Here is a 15,639-nt window from a genome sequence, read left to right as displayed (position 1 = left end):
CCAGTCCCCTTCATGAGACCCTTATGAATCCATACAGACACCTGCACCAGGCCAACCGAGTGGATGTTGTGATCAACTCAAAGAACAGACCACAAAAACCCACACCTTGGACCAAGGGACTGAAATATGGTAATATCACTGCCACATGAAAGAAACCAGGCTTAGTACATTATAATAGTTGCACCAAGACCTTGCTTAAGAGATGCCACAAATTTATCCTTATGCAAAATCTGTGGAATGCAACAATACAGAACTATCTGTTTAAAAACAAAAGAAACACTAAAAATGAATCTTGCCAATGTCCTTAAATTTTGATTTTTATGTCTAAATAATATAAGAAAAACCTGAGATAAGATATAAAGATAAGATTCTAGAAGTGCAAAGTTAGTGCTAAAGACCCTTAGGGTCTTGCCTTAAACCCTGTTTTTGTTGCTATTGTTAAATGAAAACAGTCACCATGGTATAAAAATTAAGGAAAATTAACTGTCAAATTCTGCAATGTTATGTTGCAAACATTTACATTATATTTGTCAATTATTTAAACATATCAGGTAGTGGTTAAGATTAATGATTTCTAAACACTGGTGGCAACCCAAAAAGGGTCATGAAATCAACTTAGTGGGGCATGACTAACATCTGAAAGAAAAATAATCAGAAGATAAAAGCACAAAAAAAAACTGGGAGTGTTTGTCACCTAATAATTGTTTCCTTAAACTTGTGCCATAATTGGCACATACATACACAGGTGATATATGCATATGTTCACATATCTATCTATATATATATACAAAACATTAAATGTATAAACTGCTAACACGATATTTAGAAAAGGCTCCTAAATCTGTGTTTCATATCAAGAATGTCTGACATATTTAATTCCACATGGATTTACTCATTAGCTTTATACAAAGATATCATATATGGTACTGATACTTGTAGATATGGAATATTTGCTCACACTCACAGTTCAATGGCTTTATTCCACATAATGACGTAGCCTGAGAGTGTGAAGGACTCCACATTGACGATATGTATATTACCTCGTTCAGTGCCCACATAGAGCCACTTACTCTGGAAAGGCAGATGGCAAAATGTAACCCTGCAAGAGAAAAGATAACCAAAAAGGAAATTAGAAAAATGTCTGCCAATTATGTTAATTATATTAGAGTGTTAATCATGGTATCTAATTTAGGAAAGGCAAAAATAATATGCAACCAGATTTATCTACTCATTGTTATTAACATTTAAAAAAATTTTTTTGTTTATTTATTTAGAGAACATAAATAGGGGAAGGGCAGAGAGAGGAAAAGAGAGAATCCCAAGCAGGCTCCGCGTGGTCAGTGCACAGCCTGACATGGGGCTCGATCTGAGATCATGACTTGAGCCGAAACCAAGAGTCACCACCCAGGTGCCCCTGTGATTAATATTTAATATACAAATTCAACTTATATGTCAAACAGAAGGCCTTCTTGTAAATAGACACCATGGCCTGATAGAAAGAAGATGGGTTTTCAAGTTAGCATGTGTTTCCAATCTGGCTGTATCACTGACTGTGTTACGTTAGCTAAGCACATCACATATTTAACCACTAAACTACAAACCATTAATACTCATGTGGCCCCTAGGTATTATTGTATTCCTCAGGAGTAATTAAACACAGATCTATCTCAGTACCTGTGCTTACTATTCCTTCCAGGCAAAATGCTCTTACTGTTCATATTTTTCTTCTATTCAAGATTCAGTTCAAGTTGATTTGATTTATTCAAATTGATATCCCAATAATTTTATGTCTATCAGCCTTGCATTGTTATGACAGTTAGGGTCTACCTTCCTCAGTAGCTTGTAAACCTCAGGCTTAGACAAAGATCTCCTCCTAGGTCATGCTGATATGACAGGCTTTCACTAACAAATTATAACTCATATGCAATGTACTGAGCTTTATTATCATCCCAATAATTTCAAACACTTTCTATTCTTAGGTCATTTGACTTCAAGATAAAAAACGAAAACTATCTTGTCCTTTTTGTGGCATTTGTTTTTAGCAAAAAATATATTAGTATGTTATGAAATCATATTATGCTCATTTTTTTTTCAGACTACCTATTGTGTTTCTCAAAATATATTTAAATTTTCAATAGGACAGCACTTTAAATAATATATAATGATAATAATCAGTACTAGACCATCAATACTGATACTAGATTTTAGGCAAGATAGAGCACACACAACTTTGTTATTCCCATGAACACAATTTCATTACAGAAAATTTTCAAGCTGAAAACACTTATCAAATAAATGTACATGTAACTCATGGTCTACTTCCTAGAGGGAATATTCATTTAGATAATTGTTTAAGGTTCATCATCTGTATTTCTTGTTGAGGGTTTTATATAGTAATAACGTCACCTTTCTAAGGGATTTTCTGAATTAAAAAAGAAAAAAAAATCTACTGCATCAAAAAATGATTTACCATATTACTTTGCAAGACACTAAGTAGTCCACAGCACCTTTCTGAAAACTCTAGGGCCATATATTTCAGAATTCTGAATTTTCTGGATTTAAAAAAAGCATATAATGCAAATTTTGTTGATCACCTAAAATGGGAGTAGTGTCTCATAAACACATTAAAAATTTTTAGGGTATAATCTTTGGCAGTTTTTAACTGAGATATAATTCTCATGTAATATTAGTTTCAAATGTATATAATGAGTCAATATGTGTGTATATTGCAAGATGATCACAATATATCTGCAATATTTTCAATACCACACATATAGTTAGAAATATTTTTTTCTGATTTTAGAACTTTTAAGATCTCCTACTACTCTCCTAGTAAGCTTCAAATATATGGTACAGTATTATTAACTATAGTCACTGGTAGTTTCTGAAAAGGTTAAATATACACCTACTATATATAGGTATTTACCCAAGAGAAAAGAAAACGTATATAAAACTTGTGCTCATATGTTACATAACAGCTTTATAATAGCCAAAAACTGAAAACAATTCAAATGTCTATCAACAAGTAAGTGGATGAACAAATTGTTACATACTCATACGGAATACTATTCAGTAGTAAAAAGGAATAAACTACTCATCCACGCAACAACGTTCATGAATCTCAAAATCCTTATCATGAAGATGCCAGAATAAAAAGACATATTGTAGGATTCCATTTATATTCAACTTATATGCAATAGGAAAGGCAAACTAACCTATTGTAATGGAAAGCAGATCAGTGGTTACCTGGAGATTGTGGGAGTGGAGGCTAGAAATAGAAGAGGGGAGGGAGGAGGACAAGGAAACATTTTAGGGTGACGTGTAAGCTTGCTATCTTGATTATGGTGACATTTTCATGGGAGTATGTATGTGTCAATTTATCAAACTTTATACTTATGTGGCGCTTACTGCATGTTTATAATACCCTAAATAAAGCAGTTTTAAAATTTTGTGTTTTCAGAGATTTACGGATTTAAATTATGGAAACAGACTGGGATTCTGATAATACTCAGGCACAGGCTCTGGAACTAAACTGCCTGTATTTAATTTCCAGCTCTGTCACTTATGGGCATGAGACTTTAGGTAAATCACTCGATCTCTCAGAACCACAGTTTCTATGCAGTAAAGGCCATCTACCTGACAGTGTTCCCCTGAGGCTCTAATAAGACAAAATATGGTATATGCTTAAGATGGGGTCTGAAACAGAAAAGTGTTCAGTAAATGTTAGCTAATTATTATGTGATAGTCTTACCAACTAGAAGTTATAGGCAAATTTTAACTACCTAAACCACATAAAAGTACCAACAGCAAGCCAAATATAAAGTGAACAATGCAATAATCATAAAAGCAACCACTTAATTTGAAATGTGTTATAAACTAAAACATGAATAGAGTTAAATGTTTTGAAAATTCAAAAATAATTTCAAAATGTTAGCCAAAATAATGATTGACTGACAAGGAAATAATATCTAACTTCCCTGTCTGTTCCACTATTTGGCAATTCTCCTTTATTCTTCATTCTACAAAAGCAGTAGCTAATAAATTGTTAATACAATGAAAATGGTCCATGATAGAAATCTAGTATTTTTCAGTAGTCATGAAACAAATGGCACTGAATAGCTTTGAGACAAAGATATTTCGAGTTTAAAGAGTTCAGATCAACAAACACAAAGAAACACTGAAAATAGAAAAGTTTCATCAATGAACTAAGTATCACAACATTACTATTGTAATGTTCCCCAACAGATCTCATCGCCCCCCCCCCCCCCCCCCCCCCCCCCCCCCCCCCCCCCGCCCCATATCCTGCCCCTTGTATGGTCTCTCCCAACACTGATTCTGGATCCTGTGACTTGCAGTGGCCATTGAGACATTAGCAGCTGTGCCACAAGCAGGAACTTGAAAAGCACTTGCACATGCAGGCTTGCCCTCTTTCTTACATTTTTAGAACCAGGTGCCATCTGACGAAGCCCACTGTAGCCTGTTGGGAGAATCTGGCCCAGCTCACAGCCAGCACCAACCACCAGACACGTAAGGCAAGCTAGACCATCAAATCCAGGAGAGCACCCAGGTAACTGTGGTTGTATATGTGACTACAGGAAAAAGACTGCTTCTGCTAAGCTCGAACCAAGTACTAACCCACAGAATTATGAGCAAAGAAAATGGCTGTTATTTTAGCCTTTCAAGTGTGGGGATGTTTTGACATGCAGCAATAGATAATTGATCTGTTATTTAATACAATCCACTCAAATGAAGTCTTTTTATTTGAAAAGCCATAAAAACATAGAGAAAAACAAATTCTCATATTTCTAGAATTAAATTAAAAAGACCCTAGGAAACTTAAGAATGCCAACAGTGCATTTATCATGAAGCTCAAACATTACTTTTGATTGAAATTAAATTCCTTAACTATTGTTCTTCATACGCTTTTATTAAAAAGATTTTTTTAAATGTTTATTTCTTTATTTTGAAAGAGAGAGAGAACATGCATGTGAGCACATGGGGAGAGGGAGAGAGGAGAGAGAGAATCCCAACTGGTCTCTGTGCTATCAGTACAGAGGCCGATGTGGCGCTCTATCTCATGAACCTGTGAGATCCTGACCTGAGCTGAAATCAAGAGTTGGACATTTAACTGAGTGAGTCACCCAAGCATCCCTTAATACAAAGATAGCTCTTTTAAGGTGATATAGATCATAGTAAATGACAGTGACTTCAGTTTTTACTGATATCAGAAAATCAATTTAACTTTATGTGCTGACATATTAAAGCATAATGTTATACTGAAAATAATGAAAATAACACAGTTGAGTCACATATGAATAACACTAAAACTCAGTAAACATCAGTAAGGTCAGATATTATAAGAATGGTATATTAAACTGAGCCTGAAAATGTACCTTAAGATGAAATAATATGGAGCAAAAAAAAAAAAGTGTGACTGAAATAAATGTATTAGAGACATACAGATATTCAAGTTGAACTCCCTCAGAATGTCACTAAATAAAGTTGTATTCTAATTCCCTATACAGTACTGAAACATAGTTATGCTTATTCTATACAAAGTGTTACTAGGAACACAGTAATTGAGGCATCTGCTTAAAGGACTTAAACAACGTGTGACATATTAAGTGGCAGGAAGTGATACATATACCCTATTCACTATTTGTCTTTAGCAACAGCCTGTTGAGTATTAAACAGTCAACAAGCACCAAATTTGGAAGATTTAACTATTACCAATCTTAACAGAAGAGCAAAGTCTAAGTAATGCTGAAATTAATGATCTATAAATAAGCATATAAACACAAATTTGTGTTTAATCCATATGAACCAATAAGATATCTAAATGCCTGTGTCAACATAAAATCAGCCCAACGTGACAGCAAGTCCATCATCACTTCTACATTCTCAGCAAATACCACTATCTTCTACCAAATAAGTACTTAATTCATTAACTAAACAAATGAACTATACAAAATGTGATAATTTGTGTTATACATAAAATAATCAAATATCCCTGACTTACTCCCTCTCTACCCTCCTGGTCTGGCCCTAACTTAAACCACTATTACTGACTGTCAGATCAATTCCTAGCTGCCCCAAGAGATGTCTTTTCAAAGCCAAGAGAAATCATATTATCTCACTTCAAAGACTCCAATGGCTTCCTATCTTCTACCATAATGCTTCATAAACAATATTTAGTGACACTTTGTGATACATATATCTGGGGAAAGGGTGTAGAGTTATAGTGTGGATTTGGTCAACCAATACTCAGTACCCTCTTCCACATTCTCCTATATGCCTTCCTGTACTACAAATGCTAGAAAGCTAAAACTTCTACTTCCCAGACTCTCCATATTTAGAGTTCTAGATGAGATTAAGTTTCTACCAACTTGAGATTTGCAGGCAGAAGTGAGGTACAGGCCATCTTTCTGTTACTGTTCTGCTGACAAGGACATTCAAGGAAACCTGAGTGGCAAGAGGTACTTCGGGCAGCAGTGGGGACCAGACACAGCATTCCAAGCTCTACGGAGATTCACGTGCTAAGAGGCAGTTGTATGGCAGTAACTTTGAAACACAACAGTTCTAGCACCCTTCTCAATTTTTAACAAAAGCTGCATCCCTGAATGGAATCCCTTTATGCTTAATACCTACAGTGGTTTCTATTCCTCCCTTGAGACCTTCTTCATTTACCAAGATATGCATGTACCAATCTGTAATACCCACTTATAATGTCTCTTGTTCATGTTATTCATGAATGATTTAAAGTTGGATAAAGATTGAGAATATAACTTTCTTATATTTCTATACTTCTTATATTTCATGAAGTAGACCTTTTCTATCTTTCTAAGGTTAAACTCTCTGGATTACACACGTAGCCACTAGATACTGTGCCCTAAACATGAAATTTCTTCATGACTGTGCAACTGGACATAATGGATAATCCCATTGCCCTTGTCAATGTAGGAAATTCCAATTAATCCTACAAATCTGTTCTCTGTTCACACGGGCTCTTTTGTTATGCTTTACATAAACTTCTCAAAACATGGTGATATGTCCTTTTGCTGGTTAATCTTTAAAATTTCACAAGATAATTTCACTACATATTTAGATCACATTTTCCATTTCATCTCCCTTAGGCAGTTAAAACTTCCATGTCTCTCCAGAATTTATCACAGTATTTGCATGGACCAAAATCTCAATAATGTTTATGAAGTGAATAAATACACAAGAAAATAAAAAAGAACATTTGATATTTGTCTTAAATTAACTGTGCCTTATACTATCCTGTTAATAGAAGAAAACTTAAGTTTGGATTACTAGACACAGAAGTGTATTAAAAATAACAGCAGAGTCAGCTGAAAGCAATTTATACAACTGTTCAAAGAATTTCCTTTCTATTTGTAGTCCTGTATCTTTTCGGATAAAGTGTCATGGTCACTTTAAAAAAATCTTCATCATATCTATAACCCAGCAGTACAATGTAACAAATGTTTTGAAAATAGGCTTCAGAGATTTTTGAAGGTCATTTTATATTTGTATTGATTTACTGTTTTATTTATTACATCTCAGTTTCTATAAAACTTTTGGAAAGATGTCCAAATAAATCATATTAACCTTTCTCATGAAATGAGACCTTAACATCATCAAAGACTACAAAAAAGCTGAATATCAACTGAGTATTAGTGAGTAAAACAGTGAATATCAAATAGGAAAATAGTATGTATCAACTACAGAATAATGACATCTGAAAAAAACTGTCCCTATTACATTGAGGATTTCTTAAAGTGCTGTTTTTAATTATCTTACCTTGAGGAAAGAAATGCCAGAATGTTTTATATAACAAATATTATGATAAACAAAAGTTGCTGACACTTATCAGCAACTGTTAACTATATCTTTTTCTGCATTTTTGTATTAAACTGTCCTTTATTGTATGGATAGGTGTACTCTAAATATCTTCTAGTCTATGGCTATGTCTTTTAAATTATTAAAGAAGTTTCTCTCCCCCTCTCTATATATATTATAGAGAATAATATATATACACAAGCATAACCTTATTTGTACATTCACACAAACTTGCTAGCTCAAATAACTGATTAAAGATTTTACTTTTAAGTAATCTGCATGCCTAGCTTGGGGCTTGAACCTACAACCCAGAGAACTAGATTTACATGCTCCACTGACTAAGCCAGACAGGCGCCCCCTCAAATGATTTTTTAATTAGTTTTTTATAGTGACTGTGTGCCTCTCCTCCAAAATATACTCTCTACATATCAAATTAATAGCTTGGTCAACATACCCTTTCATAGTTTTTTTCTCAATGTGCATAAAATACATAAGTCGTGAGGAACTGAAGTTGGGAGGGAGGAAGTCACTGTTTTTAAAAAGAATATTGTGCAAATTATTCTGAATTTTGTGTTCTTATCCAGCAGTACCTGGTAGATGGGGTTTTAACTTTATGATAAATGTGTTATGCAGAACCTTTAATCCTTTCCAATAGTTGTGCTTTTACATGCATGTTGTTTAAGCACACCCTGCTTGGGTCTTCCAGATCCTCCCTGTTCTAAGTTTTCTGTGGTCATTTCACATTTAAGTCTTTAACTGGCTGGCAACTTATTTTTGTTATGAAGCACTTTTCTCATTTAGATAGGATTCTCACAATATTTTTATTTACTGCATCCTTTTCTATTTGCAAAGCCACCTCTGTCATATATCAAAAGTGTTTGTGTCTCTCTTCATATATGTTTTGGAATCTGCTCACTGTGTTTTGATCCATTTGTCTTCCCTTTGTTTTGGGTTTTTTTTTTTTTTTGATTGGTTGGTTTTTTGGGGGTTTTTTTGTTCTTAATGTTTGTTTATTTTGAGACACGCACCCAGAGCCATGAGTGGGGGAGGAGCAGAGAGAGAGGGAGACAGAATCCAAAGCAGGCTCCAGGCTCTGAGCTGTAAGCGCTGAGCCGTGGGGCTCAAACCCATGAACTGTGAGATCATGACCTGAGCTGAAGTCGGACGCATAACTGACTGAGCCACCCAAGTGTCATGGTTTTCCCTTTGTAATTTCCAGATCATTTTAATTTCTACAGCTTTCCGACATTTTTTAATATGTAATAAAATAAGTCCCACTATCTTCTATTTCTTTTTCAAAAATGTCTTGATTATTCTGGGTCTTACTTTTTTTCCATATGAATTTTAGGATCAGCGTATTAACTCCTCCGAACAACCCTGCTTTAAGATTTTAATTGGAATAGTACTGAATTTACAAGGTTAGTTTGGAAAGAAGTGACATTTTAAAACTTGAACATTACTTTCTCTGAAGCTCTCCATTTGCATAAGTCTTCTTTGATTCCTTCATTGGTTTCAATTATTTTCTCCACGTAGATCTTACACAGTTTTCCTAGTGTTGCTTCTAGGAACACTGATTTTGTCATAAGATGTGTGCTTTTCCCCCTTTTTCCTTTCAAATACTTCCAAATTTTATGTAATTAAGCTTTAGGCATATCTTAAACAGTTAGTAACTGCATTTTGTTGTTTCTTTTTTAAACCGAATCAAAATTTCAAAATTTTAACAAGTGAATTTAGCATATTTACAATGATTTTGATTACTGACAGAAATGAACTACTTTTTCCATCTTCAACTATATTTATTCTACTATTTTCTCTTTTCCTGAGCTCCATTTTCTTCATTTCCTTTTTTCCTCCTCTAAAAGCTTAAAAGTATGTATTTTCTATCTTTCTAGTAGTCATCCTTATGCTAAGACACATTTAACATCATTGCTCTTAACAAGGTCTGAAAGAATGATTATTTGGGGGAAGGGGAGAAATGTCAGATGATTATTGTATGTTTTGAGTTCTTTCACAGTTGACAATGTCAGAATATAATTTTAAAGGTATTTTTAATTCCATTATGTCAGCAGCTTTTTGAGCATTCATTAGCCCTCAGAATCTAAAAGTACTTTAGCTAGGGACAGTGGCTGGGTGGCTCAGTCATGCAAGTGTCCAACTGCAGTTCAGGTCATGATCTCACAGTTCAGAGTTCAAGCCTCGCATCGGGCTCTGCGCCGACAGGGCGGAGCCTGCTTGGGATTCTGTGTCCCTCTCTCTGTGTCCTTCCCTGGCTTGCTATCTCTCTCTCAAAATAAATAAAAATTAAAAATAAATAAATACATTTTAGCTCTTCAAATATATTTATACCTTTGATCACCACCTCTCTGTCCATTTTTCTGCTTTCTCCTGTCTTCATCCTACAAGATCCCTATCAGTCCTAGGTTCAAATCTCCATTCTCTGACTTTATCTCATCACTATCATGGCATAAAGTATTCTAATTTTTAAGCAAATCAAAATAAGTGAGTTTTACTTTTAAGTCAACAGATTAAAAACAAAACAGGAGAGAGAAGTAAAGCATAGAGATAAAAATCAGTAAATTAGATATCAATAAAAGATAAAAATAAAATCCACAAACTACTATATTTAAAAGACAATTAAATACAAAACCCTCTGACAAATTGTGTTTAATACAAATATGGTAAAATAGAGTAAAGGGATACGAAGAGTATAAAAACTAATATAGGTACACAAGAATATAGTAAGATACAGCCTCTAATCTTAGTGAAATTGATATTCTGAATCATAAAAATTATTCAAGGAAAAACACAAAGGATCAATAACCACAGATGAAATTGATATATCTAAGAATTACATACAAAAAAATCCAGCTCTAAAAAGTATAAGTATACTCTGAAAAGATTCTGAAAACAGATAATCCCTCTATTAACTTCTCTATCTGTTCTAGAACAGGAAGAAAGAAAGGAAAAAGGAGGCAGGGGGGGAAAAGAAAGACAGAAAGGTTACTCAATTTATTAAATGAAGGATCATCAGCCCTGATCCCAAAACTGACAGTTATAGAAAAAAAAGTTTTATTATATTCTCACTTATGAACAAAAGTAAAAGTTCTATGAATATATTAAGAATCATATTTAACAATATAATAAAAGAACTATCAGTATTCTTCCAAAAATTTCACAAGCATACAAGAATGCTTAATATTAGGAAATCATTAATGCCATCCAGGAAAAAAAGGAGATGGTCATGTTTACATGACAATCTAAAAAGATGCTAAAAAGGCATTTGATTAAGATTTAATTTCCATAAATGACCACTATTCTTAAAGGAAAAATAAACCTATATTATATTAAACAACATCCTATAAGCAGTATTATTAAAGTTATTACTAAGAAAAATATATTTGCTATCAAAAATATCATGGAGCACTGCTCTGGAAATTTTTAATACAGTAAGGCAAGAAAAGAAAAATAAAACCTTCATCTTAAAAAAAATCACTGTCAAACTATTACAGATGGAAGTCTGCTGCACCTCCCAGGCATGCTGGCTCGGTAAAAAGAAAGCTACTGCTCAAAGCCCTTTATTCTCCCATCTCACTCTTTTTACAGAAAAGGAAAAAATTTAAAAGGCTTGCTGTGGGCCAAGAACCAAATAGCACTCCAAGGATAATCAAACAACCTAACTAGTTTGGGATCTATTAGTAGGAGGAATAAAGATTATACAGAAAGCAAATACTCTCATTTTTTTTTCTGTTTGAAGACTTTACTTCTTAAACCTATCTCCCAAGTAGCAAACACAGTCTGTGGAGTGCCATGCCTTCCACAGAAGACATTCCTGTTTCTGCAAAGGCAATGAGGTAACAACCAATCCACAATATTTTAGCATTTACCCGATGAGACTGCTGCTGGAAATAAAATAAAAGAAAAAACATATAGTTTACATTATAATCTATAAGACAATCAAGGAACCAAAACAATTACAGTAAGCATGGTATGTGCTATTTTAGGGAAAATGCATCATACATACTATGCTATAATACAAAACAGGCACAAAACCCAGACTAGGGAATTTACACAAAAATCTGTAAAAGAAATGACACACACAAGTTAACCATGGAAAGAGAATCCCATGTATGTTCTGTGCAGGGAGATCAGCTCATACAAACAGGTAGGAGAGAGGATCATTCATTTAAAAAGAAATTAAAAGTCATGGGGCACATGAGTGGCTCAGTTGATTGTCTGACTTTGGCTCAGGCCAGGATTTCATGGTTCGTGAATTCAAGCCCTGCATTTGGCTCAGTGCTGTCACCAAGAAGTCCGTTTCAGATTCTCTGCCCCCTCTCTCTCTGGCCCTCCCCCACTTGTTCTCGTGCTCACGCATGCGCACTTTCTCTCTGTCTCTCTCCTTCAAAAATAAAACATTAAGATTTTTTGAAAACAGAAAAGTCAGGAGACAATATTATAATGCATTCATAGCAAAATGAATTATGGTAATAAGTAAAATCATAAACCTTATAATACCTTTTAGAGTATTATATATATGTATTTTATATATATATATATATATATATATATATATATATATACACACACTTAAGGATGCTAAGTATTTAAGTGTATCTACTTCATTTTGAACGCAGTTAAATATAATGGATATTGGTTATTTATCTACCTAACATCCATTCCTCACTCTCCTCCTTCCTAACATTATTCAGATATTCATTAGAGTACCCATGTCTTCCTCAAGATACCCATATACCTTTGGAGACCCTTAAGCCAAACTAAGTTCCAGAGGTGAGCCAAACCAACCAGTGTAATTCCACTCACTGGCTGCCATTTTAAGTCAGGTAATCCAAACTTAACACCAGTTAGATATATTTCATGTGTGTCTGCTCAGCTGATTTAGGATCCCAATTACATTTGCAAAAATCCCTTCACAGCATCACTTTGATTAGAATTGACTGAATAACTAGAAGGTGTTATATACACCAGGGGGCAACACCCTGGGGAGCCATCTTAGAATCCTGGCTCTAACAGTCTGCCCTTTAATCTCTGAGGATTCACATCCCTCCAAAATGCGATATGCATTACTTGATCCCAACATCTCCAAAGTCTCAACCAATCACATCATCAATTCAAGCCCAAAATCCCCTTAAAATATCATCAGTTCAAAAATCCCAAATCTCATTATTTAAATTTGCTGCATGTGAGAGTCCCAACTAGAACCCATTAAGTATAGCTCTTGGGTACACGCTATCTGTGGACCTATGAAACTAAAGAGACAAATTATCTGTCCCCAATACTCCCAGCATTCAATGGTGGGACAAGCACAGGATAACAGTTACAGAAATTCCTGTTCAAAACTGGGAAATGTGGAAGTAAAAAGGAGTCACTGGTCCTTAACAGTTTTGAAATTAAGTTGGACAAAAGTTGGGATTTTCTTAATAGGTTTCAAGGTCTGGGAATAATCCTCTGTATCTCTCAGCTCCACCCTCTTAACCATCCTTCCTGTTTCACCAAGGATAGCACGACAGCACGTGCCTGGAGCAGGTACTGTTATCAGCCTGCTTCTGGCCGCAGCCTCCTTTCATTTTGCACGGTGTCTTTTAGGCCAAGCTGGCAATAGTCTGCTACATATTTTCTCAAACTGTGCATCTTAAAGCATTCTAGACATTCTCTGGTTTGATTAAAAAGATCTGAAACCTCTTAAAAGAGCCCTTTGTGTGACTAAATACTTGGAACTTTAGTCTCCAGGAGATTTTTAGTAAAAAGTTGTACAGCCACACCTTCATCTTTTTTCTTTATGCCATACTGAGAAATAATCTTCTTGCCAACTGGCTCACAGTAAAACTTTCCCAAATCATCAAGTCCTTGTTCTTTTAATAATTCTGATTTCACTTTATTTTCTCCTCTTCCATTTTACTATAAAGCAGCAAGAAAAAAATCAGGTGATACCTTCAACCCTTTCCCTGGAAATCTCTTTAGGTAAATAAACATACAAGTTAATCACTTAATGTTAGGCAGGAGACACTTTTGTTAAGCTTCCCATCACTAAGTAACAAGGAACCACTTCATCCAGTTTCCAAAAACATGTTCCCCTCTCCTTTCTAAGTCCTCACTGGCAGCAGTCTCCAAGTCTACAGCCTACTCAAAGAAATTTAGACCTTTCTGTCACATTCCTCAAATTTTTTCAACCTTGATTCACTCACTGCCTGGTTCCAAAGTAATTTCCACATTTTTAGGTATTTGTTACAGCAGCATCTCACTTCTAGGTACCAAAATCTGTATTTGTTTTTTATTGCTGTGTAACAAATTACCACAAAATTAATACCTAAGAAAACACTTACATTGATTGTTTCTATAGGTCAGAGGTCCAAACACGGCATGACTCAGAGCCTCTACTTAGACCCAAAAAGCTGAAATATCAGCCAGGAGGCATTCCTGTGTCTCCTTCTAGAGGTTCTGGGAAGAATCCGCTCTGAAGCTCTACCAGGCTGCTAGCAGAAATCAGTCTCATGTAGTCAGTCAAAGGACTCAATATTCATTGCACTGAATCCCTCTCATGCCCTGAACATTTTGCCAGGAAGAATCTAGTCCCTTTTTTTTTTTCTCCATAATATTTTATTGTCAAATTGTTTTCCATACAGCACCCAGTGCTCTTCCCCTTAAGTGCCCTCCACCATCACCGCCATCTAGTCCCTTTTAAAGACTCACTTGATTAAATCAGGTTTGCTGAGAACAACTGCCCTATCATAAGGTCTATTAATTAGAACCTCAATTACATCTACAAAAAGGCTTCACCTAGATTAGTGTTTTATGAATAACTAGGAGTTGGTGTGTGGACGTCAAGAAGCATAAATCTTGGGACCCATCTTAAAATTCTGTCTACCTCACATATATGTTTAGGGAAGGAACTATTGGGTTATGATATTTGCAAATACTGCAAAAAAAGTTTTCTAAAGTGACTAACATTTAACAATCCCATCAACAAAATATGCGATGTTCCAATTGTGTCTCATCCAAGCCAGCATTTTAACCATTCTGATGGATGTGTAGTGATAATCTGATTGTAGTTTTAGTCTGCATTGTCCTGATGACTCACTTTTGTCTTCTTTTAAAATAAGTCAGTATATCTTTTTTTTTTTAAGTTGAAAGACTGCATTAAGTTATTCTATCATAGGTTTTTAACATAAACTTCTAAAAGGGCATTCACCCATATTATGTCATACTTCTTATGTCTGGGCTCTGACATAAACTATTCAAGCACTTTATTTATCTTTCTTATCTCAATACCTAGCATAATCCCCGACACACAGAATGCACCCAGTGTTTGGTGAACTGAACATAATTTACCTTCTAAAATGTATTTTTTTCATTTTCAAATTTAAAGTACTGTTCCCACTCTATATTCCTCTTAGGCCAATCAATAATGGTACAGGAGCCAACCCTTCTTAGCAATCTAAGACATAATTTGTCTGAGCCAGGAATGCATTAATACAGTTAGAGGAATAACATGTGCCCCAATTGTACCAACCATTAATCTACCTAGCTTTCTTTCCCTACACATAAAAAATACACTCTTTTCATTCATTATTTTGTACTTAGTAATTTTCACAAGCCTCAGGTCATTTGACCCATTAGAAGAGATAAATTACTCATATTTACCTTTGATTATGTATTCCCCTCCTTCCATATAATCTTTTTATACCTGAATACATTATAAGGCCCTTGTGCAACTAGACCAGTCTCTTTGGATGTCTCTCCCAACTTCTCTGTCAGAATTTTTTAGTCATGGATAATTTT

The 15,639-nt window shown here is 34.7% G+C and overlaps 1 protein-coding gene across 3 annotated transcripts in view; it reads right to left on the bottom strand.

The window, feature by feature from the left end:
- Positions 1-15,639, bottom strand: part of STXBP5 (syntaxin binding protein 5) — a 163,694-nt gene that overhangs the window by 110,893 nt on the left and 37,162 nt on the right. For all 3 annotated transcript variants that reach the window (XM_029943864.1, XM_029943865.1, XM_029943866.1), the window contains exon 5: positions 965-1,099. In XM_029943864.1, the coding sequence (XP_029799724.1) occupies positions 965-1,099 (135 nt within the window). The remainder of the gene's footprint in view (positions 1-964; positions 1,100-15,639) is intronic.

The sequence above is a fragment of the Suricata suricatta genome, chromosome 7, assembly GCF_006229205.1.
Source record: "Suricata suricatta isolate VVHF042 chromosome 7, meerkat_22Aug2017_6uvM2_HiC, whole genome shotgun sequence".
Classification (NCBI taxonomy): Eukaryota; Metazoa; Chordata; class Mammalia; order Carnivora; family Herpestidae; genus Suricata; species Suricata suricatta.
This window is presented reverse-complemented; position numbering and strand designations above follow the sequence as displayed.